Source organism: Hyposmocoma kahamanoa, unplaced genomic scaffold (assembly GCF_003589595.1).
Source record: "Hyposmocoma kahamanoa isolate Upper Pololo Valley unplaced genomic scaffold, ASM358959v1 103, whole genome shotgun sequence".
NCBI lineage: Eukaryota > Metazoa > Arthropoda > Insecta > Lepidoptera > Cosmopterigidae > Hyposmocoma > Hyposmocoma kahamanoa.
In genome coordinates, this window is record NW_020653344.1 from 1,744,111 (window position 1) to 1,762,735 (window position 18,625).

At 34.7% G+C, this 18,625-nt stretch overlaps 2 protein-coding genes across 4 annotated transcripts; one reads left to right on the forward strand and one right to left on the reverse strand.

Annotated features, from left to right (window-relative positions):
• Positions 1 to 122: 122 nt before the first annotated feature.
• On the reverse strand, positions 123 to 9,292 carry LOC113238014 (uncharacterized protein PFB0145c-like). Its single transcript, XM_026474734.1, has 11 exons — positions 9,248 to 9,292; positions 8,956 to 9,138; positions 8,438 to 8,542; positions 6,877 to 7,209; positions 6,667 to 6,745; positions 4,032 to 4,215; positions 3,709 to 3,832; positions 3,365 to 3,513; positions 2,759 to 2,857; positions 416 to 490; positions 123 to 252 (listed from the first exon to the last, which is right to left on the reverse strand). The coding sequence occupies exons 1-11, from the start codon at positions 9,290 to 9,292 to the stop codon at positions 123 to 125; spliced, it is 1,506 nt and encodes a 501-aa protein (XP_026330519.1).
• LOC113237836 (histone deacetylase 11) lies at positions 9,074 to 18,498 on the forward strand. 3 transcript variants are annotated; one of them, XR_003311067.1, is made up of 9 exons: positions 9,939 to 10,057; positions 10,140 to 10,272; positions 11,479 to 11,589; positions 12,973 to 13,064; positions 13,759 to 13,963; positions 14,958 to 15,124; positions 15,765 to 15,873; positions 16,582 to 16,837; positions 17,288 to 18,498. XR_003311067.1 is itself a non-coding variant. In XM_026474540.1 (8 exons), the coding sequence occupies exons 2-8, from the start codon at positions 10,216 to 10,218 to the stop codon at positions 16,750 to 16,752; spliced, it is 912 nt and encodes a 303-aa protein (XP_026330325.1). In that variant the 5' UTR covers positions 9,074 to 9,176; positions 10,140 to 10,215; the 3' UTR covers positions 16,753 to 16,964. The 3 variants fall into 3 exon arrangements, 2 of the variants coding, with proteins under 2 accessions (XP_026330325.1, XP_026330312.1); XM_026474540.1 differs by lacking the exons at positions 9,939 to 10,057; positions 17,288 to 18,498 and adding an exon at positions 9,074 to 9,176 and having other exon boundaries at positions 16,582 to 16,964; XM_026474527.1 differs by lacking the exon at positions 17,288 to 18,498 and having other exon boundaries at positions 16,582 to 16,964.
• The last annotated feature ends 127 nt before the right edge of the window (positions 18,499 to 18,625 follow it).

Sequence of the window (18,625 nt, forward strand, 5' to 3'; positions counted from 1 at the left end):
ATCCTGTAAAATTGTCAAAATTGAGATGGTAAAGGTTGCCATTTCACCGTCAAAATACAAAGTTATTCAGCAGAGTAGGTTCGCCTCTATTAGCCATACTATACTGTGTGTATAACTTATTGCTATTCTGTGCTGCTGGAATTTTCTTGGCTTGGTACATTTAATCTTGCTCTAAGTTCTTCATTTTCTTTTTGCATACCTTTCAGTCTTTTTTTTAATTTTTCTGTCATTTCCATGTAGGATTCCTTCCACCTGAAAAAATTATATTCAGCTATCATTTCGCTTACGTTTACCTAAATATGTTTTGTTTAATAATAAACCTAGTAATGTTTTGTTTTTATAATTATTTTGTTTCCTTAAATCCATAATCTCATCTAAAGGATTAGAATAATAGATATTATATCGTAATACTTACTTTCTACTAAGCTCCATTTGATTGTCTAAATGTTTATTCAATTCCGTCAATTCTTCTTCTTTTGTGGAGATCATCCTGTAAAAGTATGGAGTAACTAAGTAAGGCACTTACAAAGAATCATTTATCCCATAGGTAAAATAAATTACACTTTAATACGTCATTTTTTAAGCTACTGCTCGTTCACTGTGCCGACTTCCCTGAGAAGAACGAGTAAAAAAACTAGGGATTGCTCTTTTCAAATAAACTTAAATGGTATGGAATACACTTCGAATCAAATTTGTGTAGAATCTAGACCCATGTCGTCTTTCCATAAATACATCTTTATCCAACACGTAGTCTTTTCAATTAAAATACTTTTATGTCAGTTTTGAAGTTAGAAAATGATAATTTTAATATATGTTCCAGAATATTATTGTAAAGACGTATATACTTCCCCAACGAAGAATCGTTTACCTTTGTTAAACGAAATCGTGGTACCATGGGTTTAGACTTAGTTAATGAAATTATGTATATTTTCCGGCCACGGTCATGATACGAAACTATTCTTTTCTCAAACTTTTCTCTAGGAGATAACCAAACATGAGTATTCCATAGGATATTATACGTGGGGCGCACTATAAGTTTCCGAAATGAATAAGAAAAAAATAGTATAAATGGTCAGAAATGAATTTATTGTTTCTCAAAATATTCTTCGTTAGCATTATTGCACTTTTTCATACGAATGAATCAATTTTGAAAACATTTATGCCACTCCTCCGTGACAATCTCTGAAACATATTTTTCATACTCGTCGACAGCCTCTTCAGGTGATGAAAATTGTTGATCGCGTAACTGGTTCTTAATTCTTGGAAATAAATAAAAGTCACAAGGTGCTAGGTCGGGACTGTACGCGAGATGGCTCATAGGGTCAACGTTGTTCACCTCCGAAAATTCTTTTGTCTGTCTGGCCATGTGAGAACTGGCTTTGTCGTGGTGCAAGATGATACGGCGTTTACGGTTATTTTTACGGAGTTTGTCAATAACTTCCGGCAAACAAATGGTCGTGTACCAATCACTATTCGCGGTACAACGATTCTCCAAAGCAACAGTAGCCACGTGTCCAGTTTTATTAAAAAAAGAAGCAATCATCCGCTTAGAGGCACTTTGCACGAGCGCTACTTTGGTTGGTTTCGGCTCATCTCGAAAGACCTATACGCTCGATTGCTGCTTTGTTTTGGGATAATAACTATAAATCTATGTTTTGTCACCTATTAGCGTGGAACCAAATTTGATGCCCCTTCGTTGAATCTGGTAAGCATGGCATTGCACCAAGTGACGCGATCCGTTTTTTGAGCCTCAATCAAATTGTGTGGGATCCACCGAGAGAACAGCTTTTTCTCAGTTTTTATTTGTGTAGTATTGTGGTAGTTCAAATTTAACACACTTTGTCTTCTTGAAATTAAGCAATAAATTGTTAGTATTAAACCAATGAACCTTTGAAAGAGTATCGTTAATATGGTTAACGTCATATCTGTCTGTTTTAAAAATTATGGATATGTCGTACCTACGTGTCGGCAGATCATTAGTACAAATGAGAAATAAGAAAGGTCCAAGTATTGAGCCTTGTGGAACACCTATTTTTACCGGAGAACCCGAAGTCTGAATTCTAGCTACCGTTGAGAAATGACAAGTTCCAATGCCTTGCCATTTACTCCGTAATATTTCAGCTTCCTAACAATGGTAATATGGTCCACAGAATCAAATGCCTTTGAGAGGTCACAGAAAATCCCAATCGCGTTCTGGGACCTTTCCAAAGCATCAAATTTATGTTTTAGTAGCTCTATTCCCGGATCGCTAGTCGATCTACCATTAGTAAACACATATTGTTCACTATGGAAAATGTGATTCCCACCGAAATAGGACAGCAGTTGAGTCAGCATAACCTTATTGAATATTTTACTTAAAGCTGGTAGAGTATAAATGCGCCTATAGTTACTGGGATCAACTTTCCTGGTTGAAATGCACAGAGAAATCTTTCCTTATGTGACATCGCTCTAGGCTCAATTTACATTACGGCGTACGGAATGGAAGCGAATTTTTATAACGATATTGTACATAATATAATGAACTTTATGGTCAATTGTGTAACGTACAAATTAGATACGAATAAAAAGTCGCGTGTCTTTCGGAGAGTTCTGGCGCATGCTCGTGAATGCCCGATTCCGCGAGAAGTGGTGCAAGGGCAGCTAAACAACTGAACATCTACTTTACGCATAAGGCACTGTCATGGGAATTCGCGCCTTCACGCGCAGCGAGGTGAATTTCGCTTAGGTTCTTAGGTAGTCCATAAGTAATCATACTTACTTTTGACTAAGCTCTGTTCTTGAAGACAGCATCTTTTGCAATTTGTTAACTATTTTATGCGTTTCGTCCAGAGATTTTTGTAAATGTAGCACTTGCATCCTAAAATAAAACAAACAACAGTACAAGTTTTGGCAAGCAAAATAGAATAATATAAGTTTTCAGAAATTTCAATGATTATGTATCTATTATACGCAGTTAAATTTAACTGAGCGGCGTGATGTATCTTTCTTTCCACCTACTCATAAATACGTCATTTATTGTTAGAAAATAAATAAAATTTACATTTATTCCCTAAATAATTCCGATTATGCGTATTAAATGATACACAACAGACGGTTTAAAAAATCTAAAAAAAAAAAGAATTATTAAAATGGAACTGACTTAATAGACTATGAGCTTGGAAAATAGAAGGCGCTTAGACTATAATTCAAAGCGCCTTCTATTTCCCAAACTTGTGTTCTTTTCCAGTAAATATATTATTATCTATTATAGTTGCAGTATATACTAATCGACAAATAAAAAAGAAAAATGAGTTCGATTCGCGAAAGTTTGAAGAAAAATTATAAAACATAGTTCAAATGATTTGGCAACTGTTTATAACCTTACTTGAGCTCTTCACACTGAGTCTTCAATAATTTTTCCTCCCAGTTCCGTCGCTTGATCTCTCTTGTGTGAGCGTCCTGTATTCTCTGAATGTCTATTGCTAAACACTGCTTCTCGCATTGTAATTGAATGTTGCGTCTTTCTGATGATACCTACAATAATAAAATTATTTAAGTGACGTAAGGGCCTAATAAACACGACTACGTAAATTAAATTCAATATTCCCCACTTAATATAAGAAGTTATTTATAATATCCACAGATTTATTTTCCATAAATCTATGCGTCAAACCATTAGGCTACCACGGCTAGAAGATAAATTAATAATTGAACATGAAAACGTCATACCAATTCCTGAAACATAGTTTCCAACCGTTCCTCAGCTAACTTGATCTTTGGATCCACAGCACTAAGGCAATCCTTCTGTTGCTTTATAAAACTCTCGTTTGTTTCTCGAAGAATTTTATTCTCCCTGCAATTTTGTTTATCAAATAAGTACCTAGATAATATTAAAAATATGTTTCAATGCCATACTATTAATTGATTTTAAGCATCGGTAAGGTGGGCCGACACAAATATACGGTTAAGCAAAAAAGGCTTATCTCGTAAATGTCTGTTTACTTTTGCCTTGAAAGACAAGAAGTTAGTGAAATCAATAATACAGCACGTACCTAAAAATCTTATTTAGTAGCATTCCCTTCTCTACTAACTCTGTGTCTAAATTCCTAATATGAATGAGCATATCGGCTACTTTTTCGTTGTATTTTTCTTTGATTTCATCTAATTCCCTCCTATAGCTCATTTCTGCATCTTGTTTTACGTTTGTTAATACTTGTTTCACTTGTGATAATTCTCCTGAAATATTGTTTCCCATATTGTTATCGTTTTATTAAACTTCTAAGTTTCTATTTAATGAAATTGTACCAGTATCGGTTGTTCCATAGGGCTCACACCTTCGTCCAATTGTATTTGTTAGGTTTGTTGATGATATAAAATATTACATATTTCGAACTATTTGTGATAACCTAAAGTTATCAAAAGTAGTGTGTAACGTTGCTGATCAAATTCAAAAAGATATAAACGGAGTCACTGAATGGTGGCGGAAAAGCTCTATGAGTACACAGTCAAATGTTTTCATATAAATTTTTTTCGAAAATATAAAATATTTAATAGCAGTTATAGTATTAATAGAGTTGTTTTAAAAGATCTGGAACAGGTTAAAGACCTTGGCTAATGCCAAAAGGAATCGGAAATGCGGTTTACATCTCATATAAACTACATAGTAACAAAGTGTTTAAGACTGTCAGCCTTTATGTTGAGAAACACCAAGGAATTTAAATCGGTTTGTGCTTCAAAAATAGTGTACTATGGTTTGGGGCGCGTAGTATCATCTGTTTCGTGGCATCAAAATAATATTGAGAAAATTCATAATAAGTTTCTTAAAAAAGTTTCTTATGTAGATGGCATTTACGGTACGGTCAGAAGCTATGGGTAAGATCAACTCATTTTAATATATTATCATTAAAACATCGAAAGGAGCAACTGGCCCTAAATTTTTTGTATAAATTACTAAATCATGATATAGATTGTCCGTCCCTCTTGTCCCAAATAAACTAAATTAAAAATACCTATAATGTCAGCTAGGCTGCATAATTACAAACCTTTTGGTATTGAACTGAGAAAACCCAATTAAGGTAGTATGTCTCCACTTTATTCTACTATGAGAAAAGACAATGTAATTTTTCAGGGAATCGGACAATTTTTCAGAAAGTGTCTAGAATTAACTAAAATAGACATGTACAGCCATGAAAAACAATATTTTATTAAAATAAAGCTTAATAGTCTCTAAAATGTGCTAAAACTATGTTAAAATTTAAATAGAAACAAATTGGCGCGCAAACGTAACAAAATGTCAAATTGAACGCGTGACGTCATTTGTAGGTAAACAAGCTACGAAATCAAGGGCAAGGTGTTATTTTAAAGTTTTTGTGAAGTTTGAAGTCGTTATGGAACGGAAAACATATCGTTGGTGTGTAGTACCTCAATGTAGGAATACTTCTATAACTACCCCAAATAAACTATTTATTGATGTACCTCGAAAATCCGACATACGAAAAAAATGGTTGCGGGAAAAATCCACCCCCAGACCCTCCCCCCTGTCTCCACTTCCTGTGTTATATGAGAAACTAAATTTCCCACCCCTCAAATCGTGCGATGGTAATGTACAGTCCTTCCATCGCATGTAATTTTCCATATCATTCGGCAGCTAAAATTCGAATACATAATTATTACATTACATAATTAAAGGCACTAGTGAATATAACACAACATTTACTATATAATTATTAACACATGCTTCGATCTATGTATCACTCACTGCATAAAGTGTACTTACGTCGAAGTGATCCTCACAAAAGTATATCGCTGAATTTACAGACATTTCGTCGTGCTAGGACCAACCATTTTTTTCGTATGTCGGATTTTCGAGGTACATCAATAAATAGTTTATTTGGGGTAGTTATAGAAGTATTCCTACATTGAGGTACTACACACCAACGATATGTTTTCCGTTCCATAACGACTTCAAACTTCACAAAAACTTTAAAATAACACCTTGCCCTTGATTTCGTAGCTTGTTTACCTACAAATGACGTCACGCGTTCAATTTGACATTTTGTTACGTTTGCGCGCCAATTTGTTTCTATTTAAATTTTAACATAGTTTCAGCACATTTTAGAGACTATTAAGCTTTATTTTAATAAAATATTATTTTTCATGGCTTACATATCTATTTTAGTTAATTCTAGACACTTTCTGAAAAATTGTCCGATTCCCTAATACAAAAATATTTTATTAAATAGTGAAGTTAACTGTCGTTAGCTCGGTATTTTTTGTTTCGCTTAATTTTATCTGTTTTTGCTATTTGTAACTATACAAATTGTTGAATTTACATTCAATTTGATTTGATGTAATAGTTATATATGTATAGACAGACTGGTCATGCTCTCGTGCAAAATAATACCTTTACGTAATGTGGTGCATGCCTTTAATTTAAATGCATGGATAGTAGTAGTTGTAAATGGTTCGTTATTTATATTTAACGTATCTCTATGTATATCGTTGGTAAGCCTTATCTATTAAATAAATAAATAAATTTCACATTTATACATTAAAACCAATGATCTTAAGATTATTGATTATAACAAATAAGTACAAGCAAATAATAGTAAGGCTCATGAGGTTTAAAAATGTCACGTCAGTTAAGACACTTAGATACGCCCATCATCAATTTAATGATAAACTTGCCTGTTATTTCTGCAATTTTCTTGTTAGCTCCATTTTTTTGAGCAGTAACGAGGTCAAATAGTTGTAATGCTTCGGCGACCTGGAAAGTCGGAAACTGAGTTATAGTAACCTTAAAAATTTTATTAAAATCAATACAGGTAGGTACGATAGAAGTAAATTTTTATCCTTATCCTTACGCATAAATTTACTGATAGACCATGTTTTATTTACCTTTGATTTTGCCTCAGCTTCCTTCTTCACTCTATCAACAGCATCTTTTTGATATGTTGTTAATTGGCTTTTTAAATCTTCATTGTTTTTCTTTTCCGCAATTAAATTGATTTTATACTCTTCTAAATTCTTTGATAATTCCTCTATTTTTACCTCCAGTTTTGTACCTCTTTCTTTATAAGAAATAATATCTTTTTCCTTATTTCTGAGGTTGTTTTCTAAAATCGAGTTCTTTGAGTTTAAACTCTTGTATTTTGTTTCAAGCTCGATATAATCGGTTAGTGCGGTGTCTAATTTTAATTCTAGATCTCTTCTGTCCTCTGATAAATTTGGCTAAAACATTTGTTTTAGAGTTAATGTCATTGCTCTTATATGTTTTATAGCTACGTACAAGAATTTACAATAGGAAGTGGTCTTGTAAAACTTATATTATCATCTATTAAGATGATGCGTATTATATCTACTTTATAATCCGGAGAATCACAAATATAAAAATGGCATGTATTTAAATGATCTTTTTAAATTTGCAAAAGCAGCAGGCAAAAAATCGAAACGGTCATCTATATTAATGATTGATCCTCTTTCTCTAAAACATAAATAAATTAAATTGTTCTGAGCTACGCAAAAAATGTTTGATTTGTATAAATTAACTTTGATAGTTTTATGGTGGGCCTTAAAATTAAGACAAACGAGCATTAAAAAAATTTTAAATAAAATCTTAATACTTATTTTTAAAGCTAATTGATTATATTTGTATACTAATTGACTTAAAAACATGTTCGGAAACGCAAGTAAATTGGCTTATGGCACTCGCCGACCGCTGCCGCGACACGCTCGCTTCCCTCGCTAGGCTCGTGCTGCTTTTACATATACATTCATTGTACTAACCTACTGAACGGAGGGCGCAACCAAACAACCAAGATTTATTAGGAGATCAATATCAAAAGATGTACTGGCTATAAATGTCATCAATCGTTAAAAGAGAAGACCAAAGACAAAAAAAGACGATCAAATTTTATTTTTGAATACATATTTAGTATAGTATATAATTAATATTTATAATTTAGTATGCTTAAGCATAATAACAGTGTTACCTTGAATACAGTTCATTTATAATTTATCCGTAGATCAACTAATATAGATGGATGGAACAAAACAAATTAATTTTAATATTATACATATAAAGCTACAAGTTCTACTTTCACGCACACTAAGAGGAATGTCAGTAATACGAACGCCCAAACTACACATAGAAATTTATTTGTACGACGAATGAGCGGTATACGGAAAAATTTAGTTAAGTTTATGTTATACTGGAATGTTTTGTTTTTTAGTGCTTTAAATGTAATAAATAAAAAATAAATAAGCATAAAAACATCATATGTTTAAAAGAGTGCACATATTAATTATTTCTTTGAGGATTAAATAATATTATCCCTATAAAAATATCGTTATTAACTAATAACTTGCAAATTCGACGTCGATAAAAATGTCTATGTCAATTTGCTTAGTTATTGGTATCTAAATATAGACTTGGCCGATATGTTTCATTAATATTTACCTGGTTGCCTCTATTGTCATAGCTCTGGTACGTCTTGAGTTCTGTTTCTAAAGCATCTATTGTTTTCTGTGATGTTTGCCATAATACGTGTAGAGAATCTCTTTCCTGTGTATAGAGACTAGTAGGCATTACTTTCCATGCATATAAAACGTATACACGCGTAATCCAAAAAAGAAACGACCATATTACAGCAGTATAATATTTACTTTCTTTTATCATAAAATTTATTAAGATAAACAGAAAAATTTGAAATTTATTAAAATTAACTTAAATAAACTTAGGTTTAGATGTCGTGAAACACCACTATGGATTAAATTGATTAGAGCAAGATAAGCATTATCCTACGATTTTCGAGGTTTTGCGCGAGATAATTGGCACAACCATAACGTACAAAGCATAAATGGCGGACTGGGTAGTATGTTGAACTCCGCGTATAGTTGGCACACGCGTGATACGTCCACTAGCTTTTCTACTGTATTTATTGTTCTTCATGATAGAAACGGCAAAGAAATTCGAACCTTGGTAATAAGCGTCACCTGTCGTCGCAACTCGTCTACTTTCTTTCCCTGTTCGCCGTCACTCGTGAGCGCTTGCTGCGCAGTCTGAAGTTTCTCCTTAAGCAAAGTGCCCACCTGTCGAGACAGCTTTTCGTTGTCTGCTATTAACGTGCGGATCTCTACTTCCACTGTTGATTGATTTTGCTGAAAAGTGGTATTGGTCTATTGTTCAGAAAATGAAGGTAAGTTTAATATCCAAACAAGCAAGGTTTTCAAAAAGTAGATAAAATTATAACTAAGTGCCTATTCTTACCCTGTAGAACTCTAATTCGCTTTGTAGAGCTTCCAAAGTTTCCATATCCAAACAAATCTTTGAATAAGTGCTTAAGTATATTATAACATTGTCTAAAGTAATTCATATAGAAATAAAGATTTATTCACTAAATAAACAAATCGCATTGTTTACATTTGGCGCGGTGATGTGACAAGTTTCGTTGCTTAGCAACCGAACATTTTTTATTATAGCAAATGAAAAACGTCTTCAACCCATCAACCCATTCGTTTTTATTCATCCGTTTTTGAACGAAATGTCACTGTCGTCAATCGATCGTCAAAATGGCGGGTTTTTTGAAATTATTAGTACAGTTTTTACAAAGATTATTTTTATTTTAAGTATATTTTGACGAAAATACGAAGAAATAAATAGTGATGAAGAAAGTTAGAACTATATTCCTTATTTTAAACCAAATTACAAAAGACTATCTTGAAAATTCCACTTATTACGAATTCAAAGTTTTTGTTTAAATAATGTTATTTGTGAAAGTGAAAACATACATATTGACTCCCGCCGTTTAAAAGACTATTTAATAAACCCAAACAAGAGAACTAAGTTATTCTTAGTGAAAGTGAAAACAATATATTAGAATTTCCATGGATCCTAGCCAAAACTCTTAATGAAAAAAAAAACGTCGTCAATCGTCATTGTCGTTGTCGATCGGTTTGACACATCCGCGAAAATCTGAAAATCACATGAAAATGATCATAATGGAAAACAAACCCAGGATTATTTATTTCTGCATTTATCACGCATAATGCGTATTTAATCTTCCACCATGGAAGAAGGGTTTGTTCTTTTGATTACTATTAAGGTGCTTATTTTGGAATTTAATGCGTAAAATGAGTGCATAATTTGCGACGTTTTTCAGCGAATCTAATTTGTATTTCGACATCAGAGACGACCAGTGGCCTCTAATATACGATGATCGATACAATGTGTCCGTTATGGGGCTAGAGAGATTGCATATCTTCGATGCAAAGAAATGGCGCAACATAATACAGGTTATACTTTATTATAATATTGATATGTGTACATATATTTATTATAATTGTTTTTGAATTTTCCTAAAATTTTTAAATAAATAAATAAAATAAATATGGTATAGAATACTTCAGTTAAGATATTAAATGTAGTACGGTATGTGTTTTGTAGTATACATCAACGCCTTCTACTTTATACCACAACAGTGGTTCAGCATTGTAGGCGCTAGAAGAGTAGGCCCCGGTTCGATTCTTGGTAGGTTTAATTTGGAAACAAATTTGTATATATGTTTTGATCTCGGTGTTCTGGGTTTAATCTTGTAATTGATTTTGTTGTTTTGGTACTCAGAGTACAGAGCAATTTCTTTAGTTTTGAGACTAGAAAATTGGTGCAGTTGTTGGGTACATAGTTAGTTTAGGCATTTATTTAAGATTCCTACCTCTCCTATTGATATATTTTGAATTTTTCAGTGGAAGAGGTGGTATTCCCAACAATGGTTCTTGCCTGTCATCTTCACAAAGTCAAAACTTCATTTAATGGGCAACATAAACTCTTCTATAATAAGATTCCAGTTGGTGTCAAAAACTTGCTATCAATCAGGTTTAAAATTATAATGAAACAAAAACTTTATATCAAAAGTTATTTTACGTCTTCTGAGTACTGGGAAGACTAAAGTTCGCAGTAGTAACACATATAGCTGTTTCAGGCTTTCTCGATCTGTAATATTTGTAATAAATAATGTAAATAATAAATAAGTACAAATGTTTTTTATAATTTACAAATTGCAACTCTAGGAGTTTCTTACTCATTCTTCTTGGCGTAAAATGATTTGAAGAGTTTATTGAATGTTAAGATTTTAAGTGTAATTTACTTACCTATAATGATATGGCAATGGCCCCACCAAATAAATGTGTATTCATATATTTATGTATATTATCTACATGTTTATTGGGTATTGTATACGATTGGTAGGGCTCTCAATATTTTAATTTGAAATGTGAGACAGACGGTGCACAAATTTGTTTGCAAGAACGGGCAAACAAATTTGTGCCATGTCAAGCAGTACCACTTACTAAAGTTGTGCAATCACTCCACTGAATTTTTTTGCAGACAATATTTGAGTGCTGGCCACATGACCAATGGTAGTAATTATTATTATAGATAGTTCCTCCCATTATTATTATACATTATTTTGGGTATCTTATTTATAGTGGTTTATTTTGCAGAACCTGAAAGAGTCAGGATTCCCCACAGATGACATCATAGTGAGGCCATTGGAGGCTCAAAAGAGTGATCTCCTTCTTGTACATACTAAAAAGTACTTGAAGTCATTAAAAGTAAGTAATAGGTCTGCTATTGTTGGCTTATTTAGGAGAATGCTTGTCTTCTGTATTGAAGATCTAGATCTGGGGAGTCATAATCACTTGCTGATGTTGAGGAATAACATTGTAATGAAACCTGCATGTCATAGAAGATAAATAAAACTGTTCTTAAGACATATGAAGTCCTTACGTAGCCAGTGTAGTGGGATTGTGTAAACAAAAAATCAAAATATGACTTGATGACAAATAGATTATATCTTTGAATGCGCAGATCCTTTATTACCTCATTGTTCCATAACAGCATTGAATATCCAGACCAGACAGGTATTTAACTGGTGAGAGCAGCTTCAGAAGAAACAGCAGTTTTCTTATCATAACCTCATCAGCACTCGGAGCACAGTGATGATGGGATGGTTTAGAGTTGGTTTCCCTGTAGGAGTGAGAAAACTAACTTTTCTGAATTGAATTTGATCTGAGTGGTCTGTGTTATAGTTAAGTCCATTATTTACAGTAGAAAACACATTTGTATATGTCTATGCTGCATTGTTTACTTGCTGTAATACTATTGCTTGTTGAAACAGGTCTCCTTTTGCATTGATTTTTGGATAACGAGTCTTGCTCAGGTTCTCTTAGTACAGGCTATATAAAACCAGATAATTTGTGTGATTGTGGCACATTATTTGTTCAAGCTGAGGGCCAACAGTAGATAAGTTTGTAAAGTAACTAATGCTATTGTGCACAATGTGACTCTTCTAACCATCCATTTTTGGCATGGAACCTCAACTCCACCCAAGGTACAAGGTCAAGAGCACGTCAAGCTTGATGCTTAAGATTTAAATCCAACTCTTAAGCTGCTTACGATAAGAATGGTCCAAAGTACAAAGTGTCAAGCTTGATGTGCTCTTGACAGTACTATTCCAACCTCTTTAATTTTATTTACTCTGTGGAGACATGGTTATTTTTTGTATAAGAAATAATTACGTATTTGACTGCCATCTCACCAGGTGGAAAGTGATGGTGACGTTGGCGATGGAGCATACACACCTAAACGTTGCCTATTCACTCTCGCCTTGAAGAGACTCAAGTTATAGAGTTCAGGGAGGGAGGGTCTGTTGGCAGGGAATTCCACCACACGATCGCCGTTCGCTATATATGTGGAAGTATAACGCTTTGTGCAAATCCTTGGTATAGCCAATTTGTTATGCTAAATGTACAAAGCGGGGATGATGAGTGCAAGTAAAGTTGGGTGGTAGATTTGTCCAAGGGATGTGGGAAGCCCATGTCCAACTAGGTTAAAAAAATTACTTGTTCATGATAATGATGGTGGGATGAAAAGAAGCTAAGTGATTATTGTTGCTGGAAATCTATAGTATATATGGAACCTATTGTATGTTTCAGTGGAGTACAAAAGTAGCTGTAATAACAGAAGTGCCAGTTGTTGCTTTGTTACCCAATGCCATTGTCCAGTATTCGTATCTGAAGCCCATGAGGTACGCGTTGCATTTGTGATCTAAATCATAACCTGTACCTACTCATCTATTTATTTATTTAATAATTATTAAATATAAAAACTACAATTATTAAAGCGATATCTCTAGTTAGCTGCTGGTAGCTGTGCTTGAGTGTAGAAATAGATTTCTCACAGATGGCGCTACGACAAAAAGCCGTTAAAACCAAAAACAAAGATCTGCATCAAGTACATATTATATTAAAGTACAAATATTCGTAAGATCCGTTGGTTCGTTCCGTGGCTTAGTTGGCATAGCGTCTAGCACGGTTAGCTAAGAGACGCTTGTTCGAATCCAGCGGGATCGAAAGAATTTTTTCTTAGTGTTTTTCGATCTTTGTATTAATAATTTTAACAAACTAGTGGAGAAATTTCACAAAAATAATTGAATATCATGGTGAAACATAGTGACATTCAATAAAAACTTCTCAAAATCACATATGTTGTTCTAATCTCAAACTAAGCAACTAAAGCAGTTGTATTATGGAAAACGGAAACAACAACGGTACCACAAAGGCACAAACACACAGAATGTAAAAAGTATTAACATCAAGTTTTTTATACCTATCATAAAGAAAGAACTGGAAGTACTTATTTGCCACTATAACACTTATAATTGAATTTCTTTAAAGTACTTATATCACCACTATATGGAAACTTGTGAACTAAAATTGCAGGTTACAAACGGGGGGGTCAGTGCTCGCTGGTAAGTTAGCACTAGAGCGCGGCTGGGCTATCAACGTAGGGGGTGGGTTCCATCACTGCAGCGCGGATCGCGGTGGCGGATTCTGCCCGTACGCGGATATCACGTTGCTCATACAGTTTCTTTTCACGACCGGACGGATACAGAACGCTATGATCGTCGATTTGGATGCTCATCAGGTTATTTGACATATGCACTTTTAAACTACAATTGTATAGGTATTTTCAACCCGTGTCCATAGCCAGTGTAAACTGGCCGAAACGTCGGGGAATTTAGATAGGTTTGAAAATGCCTATTAAATTGCTTATACACGTTTATTCCCGTTTTCAAATGTTTGGCAGAAAAAAATTGGAGATGTTTGCTCGCAAACTGCTTTCTAAATGAGTTCCAGCTGCTATTTTGCAATTCTTTTTTGTATAAAAAATAAGCGCTTATTTGAGCGCCATTTCACCTTGGAAATTGACGATGAGATCTTCTATGGAGCATACACACCTAAATGTTACCTATTCACTCTCGCCTTGAAGAGACTCAAGTTTTAAAATCAAGGAATAGGTCTGTTGGCAGGGAATTCTATGTATTCGGCGTGCAGCTTGCGCAATTACGTACTTAAAGTTTCTCACATACAAAGCAAAATCTTGCCATGTAAAAGTTGCTTTACTAAACTAAAGAATAATGTGGACATTCCCTTCTACAAATCCCCGGGATTCTCGGAACTGCCTATATTTAAGTATGCGTACCATTTATTGAATTTTGAGTACATTAGCGACAAATTATTATTTGAGGAACATTTAGGGAATCACCACACTTATGAACGCAGAATCGTATTAGGCCGATCAGAATAAGCTTTATATTCATAAAAGTAAGAGCGGAAAAGACGTGCGTTTCACATTGGTACGTACGAACGCGACTCGCCCTTTTTTCCTATATCTATGGGCTCGCCACAGGTCGGCAACGAATTGGTTTCCTGCGAATTTCCGATCGAGTCCGTACGTATGCCGACGACGACCCGGTTTAGAGACAAGTAAGTTTAAGTATGGTTGAACACGACCGCATCAAGACGAATCCGCGTCAATAAGTTTGGTGACTCCCTTATTCGTTCGTCCAATTACCGGATATTCAATGTTAGATCGCGAACGGTTGTTGTGAAAAACTGATGTTTTGCTTCTACTCCAGGGAAACGGCTACGAGCATGATTTTCTGGGTGTATCCGAGGTGTACATAATGGATATGTACAATCGAAATATCTACCCGCGGGACCGCGTGGCAAAGCAGGCCATTCGACGCAAAATCGAGCTCGGGAACAAGGTCGAGGATTTAGAATATATGCTCAAGTTACGCACGTAAGTATTAGTGATTCGAAAGTTCTCACAAGGCTTTTTTTATGGTACCAAGTCACGGGATGAACAAGTCGTGGGCCTGGTCGTGGGAGCAACACGCCTGTCCATAACAGCTGCAGTGCTACTCAGAGCTTAAAATCGCAAAAATCTGAGCGGCGGTGCCACTGCGCCCGTCACCCGCGACATAAGTTGACAAGTCCCATGTGGCTGTAATTTTACCTACTCTCATACCCTTTAAAACCAGAACGCAGTAATGCTCATATTACTGGCTGTAGAAATAGGTGAGGTGGCAGTATTTCGTTGGACGAACTCTTACGCAAGGAGCTCTACTGCTATCAAAACAACGAGTTTTTACGTTTCCGCAATTGTTACAGATTGGAAATAAAACTAATTTGTCTCCGGACAATAGCAAACTACTTTTATTTTAGTGCTTTTAATAATTCACACAATCCTTTGTCAAAATTCCTAAATAAGAGCGTGGTATCATGAGCTTCTCTGCAACTGCATCATAACTGTTGTCCGCTATTGACTATACAGCTGACGTGCTGTCTAAATGCACTAGCGTCGATTGCAACTTGTGTGACTTAACCTTTAGCCAAATTCTGGACTAAAAGAAGTAATGCCGATTGAAATGTTGTTCCAGAAACTTGAAGGCGGCTCTGGAAGAGTTCACGCCCGACATCGTGGTATATAACGCTGGCACAGACGTGTTGGACTCGGACCCGCTGGGACTCATGAGGATTAGTGAAATTGTGAGACTTTTTTACCGTTTTGCTCTTTTACGACTTAATTGATTATTGTATATTATTTAATTGTAATGTACGACTACTACAGGCTTCTTGATATATAAAAAAAATCATTAGAAGAAGTGACACTGTTGGTCAAGTGCCGAATGAAAAATTTATACTTTTCGAGAATACATTTTAACCCATTGAAATCATTGTTCTAACCGACAGATGGCCTCAGGCCTCAGTGCCTCGAGTAAAAAGAGTACGCACTAGGGTGCTTAATGAGGAGGTCCATGTTTCGATTCCCAGTAGTATCAATTTAGGAAGTGGGAACTTTACAAATAATGTTCTAGATGCATTGGGTTGTAAGAGAGTTCTGTTGAATTTCCATTTCGTAAGTCAGGCACTCAATATAGGGAATTTGGAATTTAAATTTCTAAAAGGGAGAGTCGGTATTAACGGCACAGTTCGCCGTGGTTAGGGATTCAATTCAAGAAACGACGATCCGGAACTGGAGGAACGCTACATTCTGTATTTGTATTGGAACTTAGTACAAAAGTTCAATAGCTTCAAGTTCTTAGCGAGGTTGGCTGGAATTGACCTGACGTTTCCGCGGCGATTGTGATGAGTATGAGATTAGCCGACTGTATGGATATTTTAGTTAACATACACAAATGATTTTGACGCTGAATGTACCTCGAAAACTAGTAAAAATTTACTGTAACATTTCAGGGTATAGTAAAAAGAGACGAATTCGTGTTCGAAATGTGCGTAAAGCGGGGAATCCCCGTAGTGATGCTCACGAGTGGGGGGTACCTTCGCAAGACGGCCAAGATCATCGCCGACTCCATCATTAACCTGCGCAACAAGGGCCTTATCGGCGGCAAGGAATTAACATTTTAGAAAACGTATTGTTAGACAATGGCCGTATGCATGGGAACCACAAATCAAACTACGTCATCCCAAAAATACTTATAGGACATGTGAACTGTATTGTACAGTCCTATATTTTTTTACATTTAATGTTTATGATCACGATGACGGGGTTAAATGTGTTTTAACCTCTTTGTTCTAAACATAATATACAGGTTGTTCCACGGCTATGCGACTTGGATTGTAGATAGGATATTTTGCTTCATGGAGACATATTTTTAAAAGTAAGTAATACTGTAGTCAAAGATTTTAAAAAAGTTATGGCCCCACCAGGGAATCGAACTGACCAAATGTGAAAAAAAAAATTCTGTAATTTTATGATGCCGTTTTTTATGATCATTTTATGTTTTTTCTTTTCACATTTGGTTGGTTCGATGTCTAGATTATGCAAGCAACTTTTTAAAAGTCTTTGAATGCTGTAATTACTTTTAAAAATAAGATAATATCTCCATGAAGCAAAATATCCTACAATATTTAAAGTACGTTTCGCATAGCCGTGGGTCACCTGTATATTCCATGAAACAGTAATCTCGCAGACTTATGCTTTATTCAATAAATGAATAAAAATTTAAACAATATCGTCGCTAAAATGAAATTTGTGATCCATGGTATTTTTATCTTAAACGGTGTCATTTAAAATTAAGCGAATTTAAACCTTATTTATATTATTATTTAAAGGCTCATAAGTTACATTTACACCCTTACCATACTGCGGAACTAATAACTGCTGTGGATAATTTTGATATTGATGTTAAAAATCATTACTACCACCACCAGGTTAGGGTCAATTGGTAACTTGTCAACCTGTAAATAAGTGACTGGCATACTTATTAGTGCTCGTAGTAAAAAGTTATATTTCATATACTATCTCTTAGGTTTACTTTACATTGCTGCGAAACGGAATGAAAGTGAATTTTTGTAACGAAATTGTAGATAAAATGTTTATTTTATAGTGTTTTTATAAAGCACAAGCAAGACAAATGTAATACTATACAAAACTTACATATTAGAAAGTTTTAATTAGAAAATATCCTCGAGAGCCGCAACCGCACATCCGGAAAGCTAGCAACATTTCCCTTTTGAATAAACTTATTCTTTGGCGCAAATACTGCCAGTTGTGGGCACCGGAGGCTTCTAGGAGGCGATTTGACAGTTTCGCCTGCGCCCCCAGTGACCCTGTAGCGCTGAGCAAAGTTGTCCTTTTGCGGTTCTCGGCCACTCTGGCGACAGAGCCTGCGCCACGACCCATAGCTTAATGAACTTTATTTCAACTGTGTAACGTACAAATTAGCGTAGTATCTAGTATATACGTTGCACAATTGATAGTTCACGTCCATTCCGTTCCGATGTAAATTGAGCCTTAAAATAGGAGTTAAAATCGCGCCAAATAGTGCTGACTGATATAGTGATGATTTAAAAGATGTTTTGGAAAGTGTGTAAACTTAAAACATTAGTACAATATTAAATAAATAGATACCTTATAATATCGTGCTGATTCACCTGCATTGTCTAGTCATAATTATAGTGCCAATATTCAGACAAAATTAGGTAATTTGGGATTGGCACGCGTAAGTGGAAAAAAAGAGGGGTATTGAACAGCACAAATAGTACTTATTATTCGCTCATAGTTCCAGTTTCTACCTATATGATGGGATTTGGAAGTAACTAACATTCCATAGGAATAGGAAATGATATAACAGAATATTTTTCCTCATACAATATATTTCCATATAAATAAATTATTCACTAATAAAAGCGTCGTTTTATTGTAATTTAAAACTACCCTGAGTTAATAATTGAAAAAGAGTATTTATTTTTATACGTTTATTAAAATGATAAAAAT